At 46.2% G+C, this 22,830-nt stretch overlaps 1 protein-coding gene across 2 annotated transcripts in view; it reads right to left on the reverse strand.

Annotated features, from left to right (window-relative positions):
• Positions 1 to 22,830, reverse strand: part of LIMCH1 (LIM and calponin homology domains 1) — a 1,245,196-nt gene that overhangs the window by 406,968 nt on the left and 815,398 nt on the right. For both annotated transcript variants that reach the window (XM_069631748.1, XM_069631749.1), the window contains 3 exons: positions 22,559 to 22,754; positions 3,503 to 3,755; positions 1,846 to 2,136 (listed from right to left, as the gene is read on the reverse strand). In XM_069631748.1, coding sequence (XP_069487849.1) covers positions 1,846 to 2,136; positions 3,503 to 3,755; positions 22,559 to 22,754 — 740 coding nt within the window. The remainder of the gene's footprint in view (positions 1 to 1,845; positions 2,137 to 3,502; positions 3,756 to 22,558; positions 22,755 to 22,830) is intronic.

A 22,830-nucleotide genomic window follows, 5' to 3' on the forward strand; every position in this document is an offset into this window, starting at 1 on the left:
GCTCGTAGGCTTCATTGAACACCTGTGCCAACAATGGGGCCAAGGTCTCCTCATACAATTTATAAAATTCCCCGGGGAGGCCATCAGTGCCTGGGGACTTACCGGTCGGGAGTGATCTAATGATTGCCTTGACCTCATCTGGGGTGATGGGTTCGTCCAAGGCTTCCGTCATATGGGGCTCTAGCCTGGGGAGATCTATGTCGTCTAGGATGTCCTCTATGTCGGAGACGTCTACGGGTGGGGGTTCGGCGTATAAATTGCTGTAAAAATCAGAGAACACCGAATTAATTTCGGTCTGGGTGTGCACTAAGGAGCCATCTGGTTTGAGTACTTGGCAAATGGGGGTTCTGGGGGCTTCTCTCTTGTACAGCCAAGCTAGAAGTTTACCAGGTTTATCACCTAGAGCGTGGGTACGTTCAGTGTGTTTGGCATAGCTCAGCCTCCCCAGGGACTCCCAATGTGTGAGACAGGTTTGTTTGAGGTCAATCACCTTCTGTAAATGTTCTGGGGATGGATCTAGTCTGCCCTCGAGCTCCCCCAACTCGCTCTCTGCATGTTCTAAGGAGGAAGTAATCGACCTCAGTGCTCCACCCATGGTTGCAATCATCTCCCCTCTCAGGACCACTTTGTATGCCTCCCAGGCGGTGCCTATGTGTTTCACACTGTTGAGGTTCCTTTCCCAGTAGTCTTCAGTCCTATCAGCGATGTGTTCGCGGAGAGCTATGTCTAGGAGAGCTTCAGCCCTAAGTCTCCAGGTGGGGACCGGGGGTCTAGGCGGGTAGATCTCCCAGGTGGCCACTAGTGGGGAATGATCGGACAGCACTCTGGGCTGGTACTGAGCACCGCCGAACATTGCCTGTTGTTCTAGGCTCACGAAGAGGTAGTCTATCCTGGTGTGGACTGCGTGAGGAGGGGAGTAAAAGGAGAACACACGTGCATCTGGGTGCTGTTCTCTCCACAAATCTTGGAGTTGTAGCTGCTGTATCAACCTTGACAGGATTTTGGCAGGCGGGGAAGGGCGTGTATGCTTATCGTCCGACCTGTCTTTCAGGGGGTCTAAGGTGCAGTTATGGTCGCCCCCCCATATCATGGTTTGGTCCCTGTAAGGGCCGAGGCGTGGATACAGGGAGTGGAAGAAGGTGGTTGCATCATGGTTTGGTGCGTAAGTGCTGACTAGACAAACCTCTCTCCCTTCAATGGTACCACATGCAATTGCCATCCTGCCCTCATTGTCTGCTTTGGAGCCGATCAACCGGAAGGGGACAGAGGGGTCCACCCAGATCAGGACACCCCTGGCGTAGGAGGAGTGAACTGCCCCACTTTAAACGCGTATTTTGTTTGAAGAATTACATTATCTTGTGCATCGAAATAGTTGCGTCTGCCTCATAGCACATCCGAATGAAATGCCCAGCTGTTGCCTGCAATGCAACTTGCCTAACAGCACGGTTAGATGCACACTGTTTGTGCATTTGTCACAGCATGCATAGTTAGATACGCTAACAGCAAACAACACCTATTAGAAACCAAAGAAAACTTGCAAAACGGCCGGGTTAAGTTTCAACTGTATGTTGCCCATTCTGGCAACTGAGCGTGCATGACATTACATCACAGAAATGCTGCACGATGCATTACACGTACTACACAAGATGCCTAGCAATTTGCAACACACCAACCGTGCAGGTCACTCCCGAGATATGCAAAAAAGATGTACTGGAGCAGAAAAGTAACACAAATGCAAGCTTCTGTGAAAAAACAGGCACCCCGTATTTGTCTTGTGTACCCTAGTGCAGGCATCAGGCAACAGGGCTGACATGCAACAGCGCCACGAGCTGCTGCGGCGCTCACCTGCTGTAGCGCTTGGCTGCCGGCATGACCCGGATACCAACGCGTTCCATTTTTTTCAATTTTCGGAGCTCTTCAGCATCGTCCGAGGCCCGCTTATCTTCAGGTATTTCTTTGCGGACCCTGGATGTTGCCTGGTCCCTTACCACATCCTGGTTCGGATCCAAGCCTGCCAGTGATTGGGTCAGTATCCCTCCCGGACCCACTAGAGAACTCTTCTTAGTTGGCCCATCCACAAGGCACTCCGACACCACCTCCTCGTTTCCCCCCTTTTTCAGCTCGGAGCGGATTTCGCTATTGAGTTATGCAAGAGGGTGTTACCACTTTGCTAACCATACAAACAATAACATCACAATAACTCAATATATGCCTTCCAATGGTTGAAATAATTTAAGTGCATAGGAGACTTTTGGAACAGCCTTCAGATCAGATTAAACAGAGGCACACATGATACCCCTGTAAACGAAAACATGGGATCCCTTCCCAAGACATGGGAGCGCTGGCTTGACTGGTCAGACAAAGTGATCTTGCATCACCGCACTTTCCTAACAGCAGGCCTTTTGCATGCCACGAGAACAGAGAAAATTCATCACAACAATATGCCCACAGGAATGCCTCTTTACTACTATGTCAACGCTCACTTTCTTTCATAAAACGTCTCTCCATTTGGGGTTGTATTGCAAAACTTCACGTTATTCTCTGCTTTCTTTGCAAAAATTAAGGGTTTTACAACTTTTTTTTTAGCTATAGTTAGGTATGTTTTCTGGTGTAATTTATCAAATAATCTGTGCAAATGGTAAATTAGGTTTTGTATTGAAATTTGTTTGCATAGTTTTAATTGAAAGCTGCAACAAAAAAACCTGAACATATTTGCTTCATGACTGCCAATCCTCTAGCGTTTCCATCACTCATGAACATAGCAGAAGCCGAGCCTGGGTGATCCGGTCCTCAAGTAATTGGCTACATGATCTTCCCAGGTGTCTCCCAGCTACGATTAGCTGCTTAAAAAATAACCACGAGCCAGTGCCATTATAGCTCATGAAAATCATGAGGCACAAGACAACTGTACAGGATACTGTTCAGAAGTCTAGCACAACGAACTAGAGACTTACCCAACAGAGACAAGGAGGATAGCGCATGTGCAACGCACTCGCATTGGGAACTGCACAATGCTGCGCAACATGGTTTCAATACCACGTTCAGGTCCTCCTCAGCCCATCATCTTATAGAGTTCAAAATATTGAGTATCACTAGTGGATATGATGGCGACAATCATTACTCTAGCACTTAGGAGCTGGAAGGACTGAGTATGAAAAGTGAAATGAAACACCAAATTATTCGAATAGATGACAAGTCCCAACAGTTATGCAAGAGGTCCAGATGACAATTGCGCAATATAAATAAATAAATAAATAAAAATAAAATAAATACAAAATACAAACAGCTGCACACTGTTCTACTAGATTAGGTGGCAATGTTACTGCGTTTCGAGTTGGACGCTGGCTTTTTCATCTCAATACTCTTCGATGTGTGTTTTCCCTTGCGCGTCCAAATTACACCCATTAAGTATTTCCCTACATTTAGTGCGGGACTTTGGGCCTAGTTTTCCTGCATCAGGGATTCAGCAAAAACCTTTACATGGTGGCTCACTTTGCGTTACCTGAAAGGCTTCTCTCCTCCCAGAGGTGACGTGGCCGTGCTCCAGCTTTTCCGGTACTCTTCACGCTCCGCTTTCTTCTTCCGTAGAGGAGCCGGTATGTAGGCAGTGTGGTTACTCTTGTTAGGGAGATACTGGTTAAAAGGCACAAACGCTTTATTTTCACCAAAAGAGATCCGCCTGGCAGACATATCGTCCTTCTTTACGTCTGGTATCCTCCGGTGTGGATAGTCCGATTCAGAGTCACTGCCTCTCCCTGGAGCAACAAAGACAAATACTGTACATCAGTACTCGGCTGATACTGCACATCAGTACTCGGCTGACTAGAAAAAGAAAAGACATAGAAGACAGGAGCAGAAGACCAACCTCCAGGCACCATAATGCAGTGGGGGGCTTGTGATGTTGTGCTACGACTGAGTCATGCTTGTGTATATTGGTGTGCATATTCATGTTATATTTAACATTAAAGGTGTGCGCGTACGTACCCTGATGCAATAATTGAGATTTAGTTTGCGTTATTGTGCTGATCCTTGGTGTGGTGTCTGTGATATCAGAGTGTGTTTCAATTTGCATTGTGAGCGGTGACTTACAGCAGGGCTCAAAATGTGCACTCGCCACTAGAGATTGGCTGGCTGTAATCGACTCGTGTGGAGTAAAACATAGCGTGCTTTGTGTATGTGTGGCTTGCAACTTGACATTTCTACCCCTGACATACAGGCATGCAGTCTATTGTACGAGTGATGTGTGCATATTGAGGTATCCGTGTAGTCTGGTGTGTATTTTGATTTGCACATGTATGTTTGTCTTCTTGCAGTGTCTGTTGATGTGGGGGTGTGGAAGGGGCATCAGTGAAAACAGTGCTACAGCTCCTACTTTTTTCCTAGTGATGGAGTAATCAGAGTTACTCCTCAGTACACTCTATGAGCCCTGTAGACGTGCCCAATTTGAAGCTGATAATCTAACACCGAGGGAGACAGATATCTAGTCAATTATGAAAATAAAAATCAGATCTTAAACCCCACTAGTCAGTACTTGAAAAGGTAACTTTGCATAATCTCTTATCCTTGCAGCAAAAAACGGTTGTATCTGGCCAATTTACATCAGTGCGAGCAGGTCAGTTTCAAAGACTGACAGTGAACGTACTGTGGAGCAGCATTTGGCTTCCAATGGTGTAACGAAGTCACGCATCAAGCCAAGCAGTGCATGGAAGTGGTCTAACGCCACTGAAGTTTCCATGCAAGGTAGCAATGGTAAAAAAAAGGAAAATGTTTCGAAAGAAAGATCCTTCTAGAACGTGGTAGTAGGGTGCCAAAATCCGGAAGTGGTTAGGAGACGAGGCCAAGGAAGGACGCCATTACTGTATACTTTGTAGCACAGTCATGAAACCTGCTTGTCTATAGCTTACACCAGCCAGGTACTCCCCAAATATTCATATAGGTGAATGGCAATTAGCCACATGCAGATAACAGGCCTTGCCCACGGGAGGACAATATGTTGTATATGTTTGGCAAGCATATGCACATGTGAAAGAGGAAAGAACGTTTATCTAAAGTAACTGGAAATATTCCAGCAGCTCCATTTGTTATGGTGAAACAAAAGCTTGCCACTCACGGGTCTCATCTGGAAAGTGGCACCTATTATAAAACCTCCAAAATCTGTTGTATGTGCTGGGTACCATCACAGAATCTATTTCCTACCACAAGAGGGGAGGGCTAAGCAGAAACGTCTATTTATTTATTTAATTGGGCATTTGTAAGGCGCTTATACATCAAGAAAAGCGCCCAGAGGGCAAAGGGAAGGGAACACGAGAAACAAAGAAAAAGGTGGTCCTACTAGGCCTTGTGAACATTTGGATCGTTCAAGTGCACGATATAAACTGACAAACTCAAAATCTTTCAATTCCCCTTTCAGTAAACACACATTTCCTTTAAACTCTCAAAATGTCACCAAACATGTGGCAAATCAGTTTAGTTCATCAAATGCCACCAGCAAATCAAGAAGGCTTAGGTCAATGCAGGCAGGTGTAATTCCGACATCCTTTAATTGTATAGTTTGTGGTGGATGTCACCTGCTTGAATGTGCACCATAGCCCTGCCAGCACAAAAACCAACACTGCAGAGGTGACGAAGAAACACAGATGTCCAAGAACCCCAGAAAAGCCCCTAAAACCCAAGGGGGGTGGGGGGCTTCCAGAGCTCCACAAGTGGAATTTTTCAGATGAAAGCTGCACTGTGCCTAGTAGATTGGGCGTTGAAGCCTTAGGGATGAAGTTCCCACCAACTCAGAGTATAGAGAAATATATTGAACAAGCCATGTGGAAATGGAACCCGAGAAGGCTTCCCAATAAGCTTGATCCAAGACTCAATTTCCTGTGCCCCAACGCAGACCAAATGACCATGGGCTACCACAATCAGCAGGTATCCCAAAAAACTAACTGCCATGTATCAACATGTATTTATTTGGCTATTCTTCATTCATAAGGTCAATTTATTTAATATGAATTCGTTTATATTTTAAGAAGTAAAACGTCTGCTAAATACATTTGACTAATTTAAGAAGGAAAAAAGAAGAAATTATATAACTGATTGATTTTCATGACATTTCTCATTAGTAGAATATTATGTTGCGTTTATTTTTAGGCGTGGGTGTGCTTTGAGCTTTTAATAGTTACAGCCTATTGAACAATGACTAAAACTGAAATGACCCAATCAAAAATGGTTGAACGAGAAAAAAAACTCAGCTGGACTTATGCAATCAATTAAGCCATTAGCTGGGGGTGCCAGCTAGGTAAGTGTGTTCCACGGTTGAGAAAAGATTGGATCTTTGGTTATAAAGAAGCGATAGAAAGAGGCTAATGTAGCAGTTTCTATTTTGAGGGGCAATACCAGTTTATCCGGTCTTTACAAATTCAGCATATCCGTGCTTATACCCACACACACACAACACTTACTCATTTTGGACATTTATCATCAGTATCTAGTCCATAGATTGCAAGTGACTGTTACACCATGTAACTGTTGGCAAAAGCCCAACATACTGCTGACTCTGCATTCTGCTAAGGCACTCGGGTCCAGCAAGTGTAAGCCAAAAAAAATCCCCCTTTCCATGTAACCCACAGTATAGGTATATAGCACTATAAGCCTCTGTGAAAGTGTTCAGGGTGGGTGCGGGAAGCCAGTGAAGCAAGTTGAATTGCAGACAGCAGCTGAGGAATGAGGGGGGGAGCGAGGAGTGCTCCCTGTAAGGAACTCATGGTGGCAACAGTAAAGACAGACACAAGTGAATATGATTCAAGGGTGTTTATTTTATCAATAAGCAGGTTGGAAAAACGCCTAATCTTAACCTAAATCTAAGATCGGAGCAAGCTTCGACCATCGAATGAAAACTAAGGCAGTCATAGTGGAGTCTGGTCAAAATAAAAGGGGCCTATACCACAAAACCTATTGCCTGTCCTTAGCCATAGCTAATCTAGAAAGAGTGTGGGATAAGAGGTATAATAAAGAAAAGAAGTGTTCCAAATAATAGTCAGGATCTGCTAGCTAGGGGGTCTCCCTTCCCCACCCAGGATAAGATTGCACTTCTGAGCACAGCGCACGCTCAAGCTTTCCCCAGCACGAGCTGACAGTTCTGCTTGTAGAGATATCAGGCTCTTTGATGGTTGAGTCTATTGGCACAAAAAGTCTCTTTCCTTCTGGGACCTGATGTATCGCACCACAACTTAATGTTTCTTTCAAAACGATTGTTAGGGTGATAGTGGTTCACCCCTCGGCCCCCCTCTTCCGGGCGCAGACCCCTCTCATTTCCAGCCTCCCTTCGTCGGATTCATTATTATATTTCTTTACTCGTTTCCTCCTTGTATATTCTCCAGTCTTTAGGTGATGACTTTTCACCTACAGATCCCCCTCGGCCAGACTCAGACCCCCTTCTTGACTGTTCGCCTCCCTCTGTCGGGTTCACTACTGCGTTTTGTCACAACACTTGTTCCTGTTGTATTCACAGGTCTTAATGTCTTTTTAAACAATACTCAGTGGATATTCCTCTGCTTCCCTCAGTCGGGTTTACTACGGCCAATCACACAGAGTTCTTTCATCCTTCTTTCTACTTTGCTGGTCAAAGACTTTCGACTGTACAGAGGATTTTACAGGACCCCTGTTTGACCACTTTGACCCATTTCGTTAAACCCCTCCTAAGGCCTTCTGGTATTGGTAGTTCCAAAGGTGCAGGATTCACCAGAGTCTCTCAGGTAAGCACCCACGTGGTGCCAGACCTCTCTTGCAGGTGGTTTTCCCTTAAGTTAAATGTTCTTTGAACTTCCCTTCTTTAGCCACTTTGCAACTTTCAATCAACACAGTTTGGTTTCTAATCGGCTCTCCCTTCGACTCACCGACTGTGATGAACTGCTTGGCTTCTATGGCATCAGGAGTCAAGGACGGTACCACGGGAGCAGGCGTCTCTCTCTGTCCTGCCTAGCTGCATAGGCAGGCTCTGTGTACCGTTAATATCTGTTGCTACACACATTAGCTATTGTCCACGGTCTTACAATTCTTTGCAGGGAGGTTACGCGGGTCTTGATTGGAAAGGGCAAGGCAGCTTCTCTCCTTGTCGCCCCTTCGATGCTTGCCCCGTTTCTCCTCCTCTTGAATTGCCGTGCTGGATTAGGTGTCTTGTCGTGCAGTCTGCCTTGCTCGTACAGTGCTCTCATGCTCCACCTTTTATCCCTGTGGGGAAGGGAAAGGGCTGACAGGTGTGTGTGTGGTTCTAGTCAATTGCCTGACCCTTGTTTTGGGACATGTTAGGTAAACAGCTCTGGTGTTAGACTGGTGTCTTTCATAGTGTGTGAAAGAGTTTGTGTCAGAAAAAGGGGGGCAGTGTTCGGAACATCCTACGTGGTAGGATTGGGGAAAAGGTGTTGAAAGAAGGGTGATACCGCATCTCATCTGTCTGTGTCCCACTCCCACTTCCCAAGGACCCCCCATCCAGGTGATCCTCCCTCACTGGTCCTCCCCCTGGAACTGGATCCAATAGCGATGGCCGTGTCCTGGCCACCTGGATGACAGATCCCCGGGAACTAGCTAGGGAGACAACATCAGGAGGCCGCCCTCCAGGTGGCAGGGGATCAAAAAGAGGGGCTACAGGAGCGGTCTGCCCAGCCAAAGAATGCTGCAAGTATACAAGTAAAAGTTACAGTGAGTGGGGAGGCAGCAGCCCAAAACTCAAGGGATCAGAAAATGCAAGAGATGGTGGGTGCTGAGGGTGATCCACCAACAAGTAACGGGAGAAACAAAAGACAGCCACTGCTAAGAGGCCGAAAAGACGTGGGGGCAAAGGAAGAGCAAAGTAGGAGAGTATGAACAAATAGATGATCTTGTACCCGGATGAGCAAGGAGACATGCCAATATGGAACAAGACGGTCTTGTGGAAAATGTACCTAGGCAGATGACTAGCAAGCAGACGGCCACAGGCAAAACAGATTTTGGACATAGAACCATATGGTCATATTTGTTTTAATACCGGGATCAGTGACACAACAATGAGAAACCGAACATACCGAGCTGCAAAAAAGAACATGAAGGGTATACTAAAGCGATATTGCGCAACATATCGTTTGCAAAGAAATAAATGACCACTCACAGTGTAAATTATGCCAATGTAACAACACGTATTTGAATTTCCAGTTAAGGTCATTACTCAATTTTCTCCATTAAATGTCAACATTGGGATCTTTTAGTTACAAAAAGCTGATAATATTGAGCAAAAGAATGGTCAGTGGTGGGTCTGTTTTGAATCGTGCCCTCATTGTCATGTAGCCTAATGTTTGCCCATTACATTTTATCTTGAAAGTGCGATTTAAATTGGCGACAAGCTCGGAATGGCCTATAGGGCAATGGCGGAATTAAAAGCGCAAAATGCTAGTGGGGGCCAGTTTTTTGGGTCAGAGTGGGTCCGTTTTTTGGCCCATGTGGGCCAGTTTGATAAGTTAATTTACCATGCGTCTTGCAGTTTTGACCACAGTTACTGAATAAATATTCTTTAAAATGCACAAATTTCATATTTTATCAAAATCTACCGCTTGGGTACTACTCAAATAGTGTCGCAAAAGGAATGGCTTTCCATTTGCAACGGTATTGTACTCGATTGCTGCTGTTCACTACATATTCCATCGGAAACATTTTATAACAAAAAAAGGCACTTGAAGCGAAGGTAAAGTGACTCAGAACGTAATAAAATGAGTTAGTCCATGAATTTGTTTCCCAATAGAATCTCTGTCAATTCAAATTGCAGTTGCCAACAACTGTTTCACGCTCCTCTTTGGAGAGATAATTAGTGGTAATCCAAACAGCAAAATAAAAAAAAGGTATAAATATATAAAGTTAAATGTACGTGCTTAAAATAACACAAAATAATGTCAATGTATGCACAAAATGTGATTGTTATGTGTACCATGCAATTGTAATTGATAAACCAAGATGTATACATTAAAAGAAATAATGTGGTTAATGTATTTAAAGTGACCTAATTAGAATCATGACTCAATTAATTTAACACTAAACGTTCAATATGTTATTTAAATTGTTGGCAACATACCTTTTTTTACGGAGAAGTGAATGTTCCACGTGTCTATGGTGAGAGTGCATCCATTGCATTGTATGTCCCTGGAGTTAAAGCAGTGGTGTACTCACAGTAGCCAGTCTTCTAGGTTGGGAATGTTTGGTGAGCCTTCATCTTGTTTTTTGTCGATGCCATTTTGGAATGGATAGCTCATCACAGACCATATGACTCCTTGAGGATGGGTCTTAGACACCTCCCTACAAGAGCGGACCGTTAACTTGATGGGGTGGCCGAAGAGGACAACGGTTGAGGCTTAAGGGCCGAGCCTCCTCTTTGTAGCCACCCTGCCACCACTCCCACTGGTAGTCATGTTTGTCAACAATGGGTCTGCCCTCTGCTGCAACTACATGTGGTTACCGGGAAAATGGACTCAGGTGCAGGTTTGCATAATCAAGCAGACAGACTGATACTGGGAAATTAGAGAGTCTACAAAGAGATGGATTTGTGGGTGATCGGGTCCAGGGTTCTATGGCTGGACCACTTCAAGCCAACCCAAGGTGTGCACTACCTGTGGCAACTCCTCACCCAGGGCATCCACTGCCACGTCTATTGGGAAAGGGAGCAAGAATGTCACTAAGGAAAGCAACAGACAACACACCGATAAAGTACAACAGGGCCTTCTCCCCAAAGAATGATGGCAATGTACACCAACAACACTCCCTCAGAATAGTGACTCTGACGCTACAAAGCCGCCCTTCTCTCGAACCCACAATACTATTTCCCTATGCTTTTATTTTTAAAACGCGGGAAAACACTATTGGCCAGGAATATGAGCTGAATATACTTGCAATAAGGAAACGCAACAAATCACAGAGGGCGGCAGTTTTAAAACTGCCAACAATCCAGGAAAAAAGGACAGAAAATGGCAGTCGAAGTTTCGGAAGAGTGAGCAAAACCTCGGGCACTCATATAGAGCAATGTGAAGGTGCCTCAACCAAAAAGGTCACCAGACCTCTCATTAGACCTTGTAGGCCTGCAAGTGCCTCAGAGTGGAGGCCCAGGATGTAAACCGGAGGAATTCAAGGAGAAAGGGACAACAGTTGCTGCTGATTTTGGGACCAATAAAGCGGCAAACGGGGCATCAGCCAATATTCCGAGATTGCAGTCTAACAGCCCAAAAGAGGCCAGCTAGAAACAAGCATTGGCAATGCCAACAATGTTGGCTTTTGTGTAGGCATGGGAAAGGCATTTGCCAGGGACTGACGTAGTGGTTTAACTGGACATCGATGATAGCATCTGCCTAATACTAATGCATAAGCCAAAATGGTTGGCTTTTCCAATGCTTGGTTTAGCCTGACTTCAGTGAAGCACACACAGAGTGCTTATAAATTGAGTGCGTGAAGGCAAGCCTGGACATTTTCATTACACCAATAGAGCGTTTACAGCTCCAATTACGTCATTAAGGCACTTCAATCACAAAGTTCGATGGTAAGGCTTTGTTAAAGCGAGTTCAAAGAGATCCCAGGTGGGTGTGTTTTGGGCATGGAGGGGCAGGAAGTGGGTGGGAATGGCCTTGGGTATTAGCATGACCATGGACAATCAATGGGTGAGTTACTTACCGAACATCTACAAGCTTTGTGTCCATTCTCATATGCTATTTCTCCCTAGCTGTACTCTAAAAACGGACACACATAAGAGGGCAGGCAAAAGCAAAAGCAATGTGCTAAAGCTCCCAAAAAGTTCCCTCCACAACCCCCGGAAAGGAAAAAAGGAAGGTATTCCTCCACGCCAGACAATAGGGTAGTAGTAGTAGTGGGATGCTGAAAGTCTAAACTATAAAGCAAAACAACTCTGGAAATAACAGTGCGAACATGAGTGATAGCATAAAAGTTACTCATTGAATGGGTATTGTAAGGGAGGCAAGGTATCACAAGTATGACACTGACAAGAGCTACAACTTTCAAAACCTTTATTCAATTCTTGGGGTTTGGAAAACTACTTTGCCCTATAGCTACGATGGGAGTAGTCTCTACCATTAAATAATAAAGAAAACAGTCCTAGTCAGTCTATGTCAAATCGAAATGGCCTATACTAAGAAAAACTAACACCTACCCTATCTCTTATACAAACATTGTGTAAAGGGGAATGTGTATGCAAAAGGAAAGTCAGTGTTATAACATAAAGGATCAAGGTGGCCGAGTTAGCTCTCCTCCCCACATTGGACAGCATGGAGTAAGACGGCCCCCGCAGACAGGTTGACGCACTCCGGCTCAGGTTATTAAAAAAAGGCAGTTCAAAACGTGGGTCGAAGCACGCTTGGCCCTACACGTTAAAGTTACGTTTTCAGTTCACCAAAATGTCTTTCTCAGTTCAACAAAAGCTCACGTAGGTCTCCCTCAGCCAGGCTCGGACCTCGCAATCACAGCAGTTGCAGGGGTTCCCTTCCCCAAGATTCATTCACATGCGTTAGGGGTTCCCTTCCCCTAACTTATTTCACATTCCAGGTCTCCCAGTCGGGCTCGGACCTTTCACTGATGTCTAAGACTTTCGAGTGTGCAAGGTTTTTTCATAGACCTCCACAGGATCCCTTCGACTTTCACTTCAGCTCTCCCTTATGTTATTTGCACTAGTGTCTCTTGGTCTTGTTAGTTCCATAACACAATCAGAACAGTTCAAAGAAATCTTTTTCTTAAAGAATTCACCTTTTAACTTCCCCTTTCATTAGGATTAATCCTGACCATTGCGCATTTCAGAGTTTGTTCACTTTGTAGCTTTAGAACAAGACATCAAACATTTTGCGGAGACATTTGAGTGGGCTATTTCCTTTCTACTGGTTTGCTTTCTTTTGCGTCTCATCAGCACAAGCGCAAACTTCAATTGTGAGATACACTGTTGCGGCTTCAATCTTTCCTTAACACATACCAGCCTTTCATGCGCTAACTCACAGCTGTGTGCATTCCTTTCTTTTCTCTGTGGCTTTGATTCACGAGTCAAGGTTGATACTGCAGGCTTGGCCTCGCCTCCCAAACTCTGGGTCGCTGCTGTCCTTGAAACACAACACAGGCTTCTTCTTGTATGGGATTTGGCATTCTCTGCGTATCCCTGAGGCAACAACCTCCTGCAGGGATCTTTAGGGTTTCCCTACCCCTCTCTCTGGTAACTCGGTCGTCCTGCTCCAATGTGTTCGCCTTCAGCCCGGAGGATCTGCTCCCTCTCGTATCTCACCTTGCTCAGAGGGTGTCTCAATGTTCCGCCTTTTATCCATGTTGGGGGAGCTAATGGGTATCAGCTGTATGTAATTAAGGTCAAGTGCCTGACTTTGCCTGACCTTATTAACAGGACATGTCCACAGAGATATGTAAGTGTTAGCCTCTTTACTCTCAGTCCTTCTCTTCCTCGGCCAAGTGTTTGTGTAGAAAGGTGGGGGGGTGGAGTTTGAAAGCTGGAGAATCCTATAAAATAGCATGGGGTATGGGCACGGGAAAGGGGAGGATAACGTGTCTCACCATCGGTTGCCCCAGCCCCACTCTCTGAAGATCCCACACGCAGGTGATCTTCCCGCACTGGTCCACTCCCAGCGTCTGGATCCAAAGGTGCTGGCCGTGCCCTGGTCACCTGAGAGAGAGATCCCCGGGGACTAGCAAGTGAGACACCCTTTGGTTTCTCACATTAAGCAATACAAAAAAGAAAGGAGCATAGATTATGCTGTGATTATATTAGTTCTTCCATAACTATTGTTTTTTGCAGTATTTGTTCAGGATTTGACTTGTGTTGTACAATGGCATGAACCAGAGTCTGGAGTACTCAGCAAAATAGATCTGAACAAGATGCATTTGGCCAGGTCTTAGTCTTTTTAAAAAGGTACAATGTCCGTAGGAGTGTTCCCTTTTTGCAACATATACCACCACATTTGTCATAATTTTGCACAGTTCCATTCAGAGCCCACAGCTCTTCCACTGGAAATTACTGAGGTGACAGCAAAAGCTTTCGCAAATGTAATTTCTTTGACACTAACATTTTCTTATCTTCTGATAGAGTAACATGTTTAGGATTTAGCCTGATAGCTTCCAAGTAAGTCTCCATAGTACTTCCATAATAGGATTTGCTCTTAAACTCTTCGACCTTATGCAAGTATCTATGTATGTGATTCATTAAGTCCAAACCTACATGGGAAGTAACAGATGTGAGGAACCCAAGGGCGTCCTCACTTCATTCTCCCCAACATCCTCTGCTCAGGTGGCCAGGGAAGGGCCATCGCTTTTGAATCCCGACCCTGCGGGTGGATGCGAGGGAGGATCACCTGGGTAGGCGAGACTTGGGGAGTGGTAGGTGGATGTCCTTGGGTGAGACGCGGTAGCCCCCATTTCCATTACAGGATGAATCTACAGTCCCAGCCGCATTTATGTGATATTGTTACCCTTTTCCGTCTGCCCGGGATAACACCAGAAGACATCATCACTATAGAAATACTAGGAAGAGGGCGAAGAAGAGGATGTCCATGGGTGAGACATGGTATCCCCCCTTTTCCTGGTAAGAACCAACCTCACTATCCTCCAGCCTTTATGTTTGTTTGTTTGTTTGTTTTTTTGTAACGCGCGCCAGACCCAAAGGTATCAGGGCACGAGAACAAGAATACAAGAATACTTTAAGCTTACAAGTTACAAGGTTACATGTTTACATAAGTAAAGGTTAAAACAAATACAGCAGGTAGTGCATATGCATTTACAAGTAAGGATATACAATAGCCTATACATTTACAAATAGACACATACAGTCAAAGAGAAAGGTCAGTTTGGTTGCTAAGTCAAATGTCTGAGGTAGCTAGAGTTTATAGCTCATTACCTTTAAGCCACTTGATAATATTCAATCTAAATTAGGGAAAGATTGGTCAGTCCTTCGAGTGGGCGGAGGGAGTTCCACAATTGATCTGCTTTGACCGGGAAACTATTCCCTCCAGTTGTAGTCATTTTGAAAGGGGGAACCGATAGGCAGTTCGTGTAGGCTGCTCTAGTAGGTCTGGGTGTGACTCTTCTTTTGAACCGCTCTGTCCAGTAGCTCGGTGCTGAGTTATTGAGGCATTTGAATGTTAGGGACGCAGTTTTAAGCTTAAATTTGCCAACAGTGGAGAGCCAGTTGGCTTGTTTTCTAATCGTTGATATATGTTCTCTCTTAGAGATTCCTAAGGCTGCTCCAAGGGCATTGTTTTGCAATATTTGGATTTTCTGAATAATGTATTTGTTGGATCCCAAGTAGAGAGCATTGCAGTTATCCAGTTTGGATAGCACAAGCGCTCTTGCTAGTGTGGTGCAGCTGGTTGTGGATAGGTATGGTTTTGCTGATCTGATCAACTTGCAAGTATAGGAAGTTGCTGATGCCAAAGCGCTCACTTGTTAGCCAGGGTAAGGCTATAGTCGAGGTAAAAACCTAAAAGTTTTTACCTCCTTAGCAACTTTGATTGTGTGGCCATCTATGATAAAGGATGAGTAGTCTTGGCTAAGTTTCTTAATGTTAGGTGGTCCCAAGTATGATGAGCTCCGTTTTGTCATCATTCAGGCATAGACCATGGCGTGCCATCCATGCCTGGATGATGAGGTATATCCTATTCACCAAGGCCAAATCCTGTTTGTAATCCCCAGAAAGTGGAATGAGAATCTGGGTGTCATCTGCATAGTTAGTGTAGGTGACACCTAGAAGGTCCAGATCATCAAACAGAGGCTTAGTAAAGATGTTATACATGGTAGGGGAGACGCATGATCCCTGGGGTACACCACACGTAATGGGAGCGGGGTCTGCGGCTGCAGAGGTGGAGAAGGCCCTCATGGTTCTTTCACTTAAGAATGATTTTTAAGTGATAATTATGTTCTCAACCTCCAGTATGGAGACTTTAGTAAAGTTAAATCTTTGTTCAGGTTCGGTGGTAATGCGTGGTTTGTCACTTTGGGTAGTTGTCGGAGGTATGTTTAATTTTTTTTTGTCAATTTTGACCTGGAGGGTAGCAATTTTCTCACTAAGGCCTTCTGAATGTTAGAGCACCATGTTTTATATTATATGTATTTATAGGCTGTTGCAAACCATTTCCCCTCATTTTCATTCATTCACACCATTATAGTACTGGGACGAGGAAGAGGCAGCTAGGTGTAGTGCACACCACATGTCATTTCACCACTCCAGTACTGAGACAAGTAAGAGGCCTACAGACTGGTGTAAGGGTCAGGCCTGTCCCGAGTACTCCACTAACTATGGTCAGGCAATGGGCCGAAGACTCACATGTGCAACATGTCAAACGGTTCCAGGTGTATAAAAGGTGGAGCCAACAAGGTGATGGGAGAGACCAGCATAAGAGAAGCTGGGCGGAGCGTAGTGGGCCTGAAGCGGGAGGAATCCTGTGGCATACGAGGCAGCCGAGGAGGCTCCTTTCGGGAAACCAGGATGCCGGCATGAAACCGATAGCAACTGTGGCTCCAGGGCCTAGAGGGGCCATGCAAGAGCCACAATGTTGGGAGCCGCACTCGCCGGCACCCGAGAAGCTGCGGGCCAACGAAGAAATCTGATCACTGTAAGCCACTGGCAGTATCTGCAGGAAGGGAGGGCGGCGGCTGGCAACCCACAGAGAGAGAGAGGAGCGTACTGCGAGCGGGGCTCGCAAACCACCGAGAATGTGTATGTAGAACAGAACAAGAGAAGACATCTACCCAGAGGAGAGACGCCAGGGACCGGTGAGTGAGAAAAGGGAACACTCCAACCCAGACGCTCCTGGGGCTGTTACGTGGCAAAAGTGAATGCCGATTGAACGAAAGATGATGTGTAAGATGTAAGATACAGTGAACCCAAATAAAGGGTTGTGATGAATAATACGAATACGAGGAACTATGAGCAAAAGGAATAAGAACTTTGAACTATTGAATACCGAACTAAAAGAAAGCTTTGGACAACCATATGAAAGCTGGTGTGAAGTACAAATACAATATATTGAAAGCAAAGAACGAGTCTCATGAATTGCAATGTAAAGCAAGTATGGAACATTGCTGAGGAGTGTGAGAGCAATGTGGTGAAGGGAAAAGAACACAACAAAGTGAACTGTATGAAAGAAGTCATTGTGGCAAATGCAAGAGACTGGCAAATAGGAAAATACGTTGTGGAAAAGCTAAAAGGTTGGCAAGGAGAAAGCAAAATGAGTGTGAACCAGAACACAGGAGCAGTTACAGAAGAACTTGTATGGGCAAGCAAGCCTACGGTGACCGGTTGCGTGACCTGTGATGGGTGGACCGTGGGGTCAGAAAACTACGCATAGACCGGATTTACCCTATCTGTGAAAGCCAAAGAAACATACAGAGAGCAAATATAAGTGCATGATAGAGATTGCTGAAGTAAAGCAGAAGAAAGCAGTCTGTATGAACTGTCAAGAACTAGAAGGAGTGAAAAGTTGACCTGGAACTGGTTTTGAACATTGAGCGACTGAAGCAAGCTGAGCAAGCTGATGTCTTGGGAAAGGGAAACCTATGACCTTATGAACTTGGTTGCCGTCTTGGGGAAGGGAACCTCGAGACTCCTTTTTGGAACTGTGTTGTCTTCTTGGGGAAGAACTGTTTTGAACTTGAGGATGGGACCTGGAAAGCAAGACCAGGGCACCACTCTGAATGATGAGACAAGGCCAGAAAGGCATTCACAAGACCACAGTGTTCAAAAGGATATTTCTTCAAGTTGCAAAAGAGATAGAAACGACCTAGCCAGTCTATAGGGCCCAACGATGGACCAGCAGGACCGATATCAAGTCAAATACCTTCTGAAAACGTCTTGGGGTTCAACAGTGTCGAACCAGGCTTCTTGGCGTCAACTACGGTGTTGGCTTAGGTCACAGATGTGACGGTGGCAATGGTCCAGTGCAAAGCTGGCATCGAGGAGGAGTCGAATGGAAGGGAAAGGGGAGCTTGCGGTCTTGAAGCATCTACTCGAGTTGCGTGGATTGGGTGGTTTCTAGTTTGTCGGTTGAGGATAGACAGGTGTCGAGCTGGTACCAAGATGTGCAGGCGAGTCAGTTCGATGCGAAGGCTCTGAGGTTGCGGTCAGGGGAACACCAGGGTCAGGTCAGTCAACTCATAGGAGCGGCAATGAAGAAGCTGATGTTTCGAACGATGACTTTTGAAAGGCAGCAGGACCTCGTAGTTTAAGCGGGGCAATGCTGTGCTTTTACAGGCGCAGTGCGGCGGTGAACAAGGATAAAAAGCAGATGGCAGTTCGGAGAACAATGGGCACCAAAGGCCAACGTCGACAGGCCTTGCTGGATCGCTCAGTGTCGAGGTGCACTCGAATCGCAGATCAGAGCGGGTTTTCGTCAACAAGGATCTCAGCTGTTCTGGCTTCCAGGTGCTGCAAGTCTCCCTCCTAGGTCTCGAGGGCCAATGTCAGTCTGTTTCTAAGGCTTCCAAACACGGGGGAGGAGGCTGGAACACACCTTCAGGACTGGCAGCACGATGAGGTCCTAGGCACAGGGTGGCTGGCAGAGGGTAGGTTTATGGTCCAGCAGCAGTGTTCACCCCCAATGGTCCATAGGGGTGGTTAGGGGACAGAGCTTGCTTCTGCCTTTGGAACACCTGCCTCCACCTCATAACTGTAGGACTTTAGAGAAGACTGTTCTCCCAGCAGGGTCCAACGAAATCTTCAGGATGGTTGAAGATGAGTCCAGATGATTCAAAGAAGTGGTGGGAGACCTTCTTTTATAGGCAAGCGTCCCCAGGTGATTGGACTAAAGCTGACCTGCTTTGGGGGTCCAATCCCGGCTCTTGAGATGTGTGGACTTTGCCCTTATGGTGTCACACCCAAAGGGCTTTTCTCTAGAGGAAACAGAGGGCACAGGAAAATGAAAGAGGCAGAAAGAATCACTGTGGCAGAACCCTCCCAAAAGTATATAGATCTCTCTCTATGCCTATTAACCCTTGCCCCCTTTCCTTCTCAATAGGTTCAAAGGCCTTTAGAAATGCAGCACCGTGGTGCGAGGCCTGAATCTCTTTGAATGGGTGTGCCTCTTGGTTTCTGCCCCCAGGCCAGCATCCTGTGGAGTGGCTGTCCCACTGAGAAGTGTGTTACCTGCCCTTACAAATGAACAAAGTGAGGTACCCCACCAGGCTACGTTCCTGTCAGTAGGGCACAGTCCAGCCTATCTGGGGGGAATACACATAACCCTTCCACAGCTGAACTGGGCCCGCAGGGCTGGCACATCTGCAGTATCAATTTAATGCAGCTGGGATAACTCAGAGAGATGTTAGCCACCATACCCTAACTCAGGTATGGCTTAGATTTACAGTTGTATGTGCCACCAGGACAACATCTTCAGAGTTACGTAGTTTTTGGAACAGGGGTGCATAATTGATATGCAGACCCTGCGCTGCAGAGCCTTGGGTGTCACTGCAGCTGTCAAGAGGGCACCTGTGGTCTCTGAATCTGCTCTGTGCCACTGCTAGAGCAGGTGCAGAGAATCAGGATACTGATGCAGCAAGGCACAAGTACACACTATGCTTTTGGCATGGAGCTTAATAAAGCGGAATCCGATTAGCAGATCTCCCTTTTATCAATGGGATTACCCACATAATTGTATTATTTAATACAAATCAAAAAAGTCAGGGCTAACGACCCTTGCCAAATGGCAATTCATGAATGGACCAGATTTTAGACTGCCATACAAGGGGTCCGACTGGGGAATAGACAAGGCCCAATGTGTCTTACCACCTGAGCAGGGATCATGCTCTGTAACCATCTCAAAATATCATTGCAAAAGAGTATCAAGGTGGGGAGGGGTTGGTTGCTTTTTCAGTATATGTAGTGAAGGGACTAAACCTTATTTGCAAGTGGCCGGGATGATGTGGGTTGAACAGAAAGTGACAGGCAAGTTTAAACAAACTTGTGTCCCGAGTCAACATAATTGAGTCAATTTGAGTGACTATTGCTGGGCAGCCATCAACAAGATGCACAACAGACTATTACCACCGCAGGGACGTTTCTGATTCCGGAGGCAAAAACATGATAGCAACATCAGCTCAGAGGGTGGTCGTGGATTAACGACGTCGCCTTCATCTTGCTCAGATTCTAGAAGGGTGCTCCGCTCAGGCCAGCTTTGTTCACCCTCTTTCTCTTCCAGTACAGCACTCTCATGGCAGGAGATGGATGCATCATAAAATGGACTGTGGCTGAGCAGGATTAGGGCCAGGTTCTGCCACAGGGAGTACCGGCTTAGGTTGCCACGGTGAACAGTGCAGGATGCAGTGGCAGTCCATGTTCACATGTGGGAATATCCCGTCCTCCCAGTATGACACTAAGGGCTTCATTGTTAGCATCATGGTAACGGTACTAATACATGGTATTTGTTTACAAGTGGCTATTTTAAAAATACCACCTAATTAGGAGCAGAGATTGCATGGGAAAGGAATAGCAAGAGACACTAGGTACTGGATGGGATCAATAAGGCAGGTTTTCTTCCGTAGGTACTTTATATGTACCGTAATCCAGTGCTTTAAGTGGGGCGGGGCCTGCTGGGCCCCAAAAAGTGGGGCTGAGCCGGGGCCCTGCCGGGGCCCCCCTAGTCCCACCGCAACATTGGCGGGATGCCATGAAGATGCTCCTGCCATGAAGTCACGCAAGCTGACAGAAGTGCCAGCCAGCCAGTGACGCTGAGACTGGCTGGCGCGTCCGTCAGTCAGTCAGTCATAGTAACTGCCTCTGGTGACCCCTCGCGCGAGAGGTCACCAGAGGCAGTTACTGTCCCTTTGTTTCCCCAGGTCACCGAGGCTAAAAGACGGCTTGAAAAGAACACAATTCAAGCCATCTTTTATAAAGCTTAGCCGACGGACAATTTTGTAAACCATCTTTTATAAACCCGAAATGTTTAAAAAGATGGCCTGAAAACTAGGCAAACCGTAAGGTATGCACACAAATATATATACATGTTATATATCTGTGTGCGTACCTTACTATGGTTTGTGTACTATGCAAGCCATCTTTTCTAAACATAGAAAAGATGGCTTGCATAGTACACAAACCATAGTATGGTACGCATACAAATATATAACATGTATATATATTTGTGTGCATACCTTACGATTTGCGTACTTTTTAGGCCACGCCCCTCCCACAAGCCACGCCCCCAAATGAGCCCCCCCCCCCCTCGATTTCTTACCCCACTTAAAGCCCTGCCGTAATCCCTACATATCTCCAGCCATAAAACATGGGTGACACGCTACACCACACACGGCTATCGTGACAAACGGTATGATAAAGCGCATGCGGCCTGTGAGAAATGGTACCATTCAGAAGGTTTCAACACTACACCTGTAACCGCATAAAATGTCTTTCAAAATAAGGTGCACCAACGGCTTGAATGCCTCCAGACGCTGCTAGCAATCATGGCTCCCTGTCCCTGATGATGTGTGAAGCTGCAGGCCATTCCTCTGCGGCGGACTCAGAGGGCCTAACGGCCCCCTGCTTACACGTCTAACCTTGCAGCAGTCCAGAGCGCGCTGCGCATCATTAGCCGAGCAGGCGCAAAAAGGCACTAATGAACATGCGACATCATTTCACAGTTCATTTCAACGAGTGGTGGAGCACAGCATTAGAGCTCGAGCACTGGGGGTGCAGCAACCTAGGTCCGCCGAGCTGCGTGTCCACCTCCGGTGTGGGCCCATGCCTCACGTGTGCATGAGGACTATGAACCGGCCATTTGTGAGCTATGCTTGGCACAAAGAGGTCTTCAAGCTATTTCTCATTTTAATCCGGGTTAGCCCAAGGAACTACAAAAAAAATCCTAATGCTAGCGAAAAAGCTGTTCGTATCGACTACAAGAGCTGAACACGTCCCTATGTTTATTGAAATGCTGCTTTTCGCAATGGGGAACATTAAAGGCGCTTTGCACAGCACGTGTGTTTTGCGAACGATGTAACTGCAGTGTGTGCACTACTGGGCAGTGAAGCATAAACACTTCCTCGGGACATTCTAAATCTGGCTTTCATTTCATTAGCCTTGTAATATCTGCGCCCAGATGCAGGTAAGTCTGACTGGCTCGGTGGCGCTATATACATATATCAAATCACTCACAGCCACCTTGCAGACTTTCATTGAACGTGGATGGGCAGCGGCTAGGACATCTATTTATTGTCATTTATTTCAGTGCCACATGCAAATGCGATACACTCAACACAGATTAATCCCAAATATCTGCACACCCACGTGTTCTTCTTGTGCCTGGATTCTGGGGTTCAAATCCGAGGCGCGGGTGAAGTCCTGAGAGCACGAGGAATATGTATAATTGGTTTTGCTGTGGCATCACTGAATACTTTCCACACTTATATCACAGGGGTTGTTAAAGTACTTTATGCAATTGAATTTCTTGATATTTCAAAAGTAGGCAAAACAATGTATCACCTTAGGTTTTTTTTGTTAATTACTTCAGAGAACATCACAAAGGTAACTTACATGCTTTATGGTGGAGAAATGTTAGCGCAGGCGCCTCGGGCCCTTACATACCATCACTGCTTCCTCTGAGCACTACATCCGGCGACGGCGTCTGCTGGGAGCGCGAGCCGAACGAGTCCAGGCTGTCGAAGGAGTCGTCCCGGCCATGGCGCGGAGGCGAGAGGGAGTCGCTGCGCTCCGAGTCCCAGCAGTCAATGTAGCCGCTGTCGCGAATGCTGCGCTTGGGGCTGTCAATGTCCTCGGTTTCCTGCATGGGGGGGGGGGGGGAGAGAGAGAGAAACAGCGTGTTCAGGCCAGTGGCTTCGCCCACCCCGAGACCTGAA

Source organism: Ambystoma mexicanum, chromosome 6q (assembly GCF_040938575.1).
Source record: "Ambystoma mexicanum isolate Mex_15411 chromosome 6q, UKY_AmexF1_1, whole genome shotgun sequence".
NCBI classification, from domain to species: Eukaryota; Metazoa; Chordata; class Amphibia; order Caudata; family Ambystomatidae; genus Ambystoma; species Ambystoma mexicanum.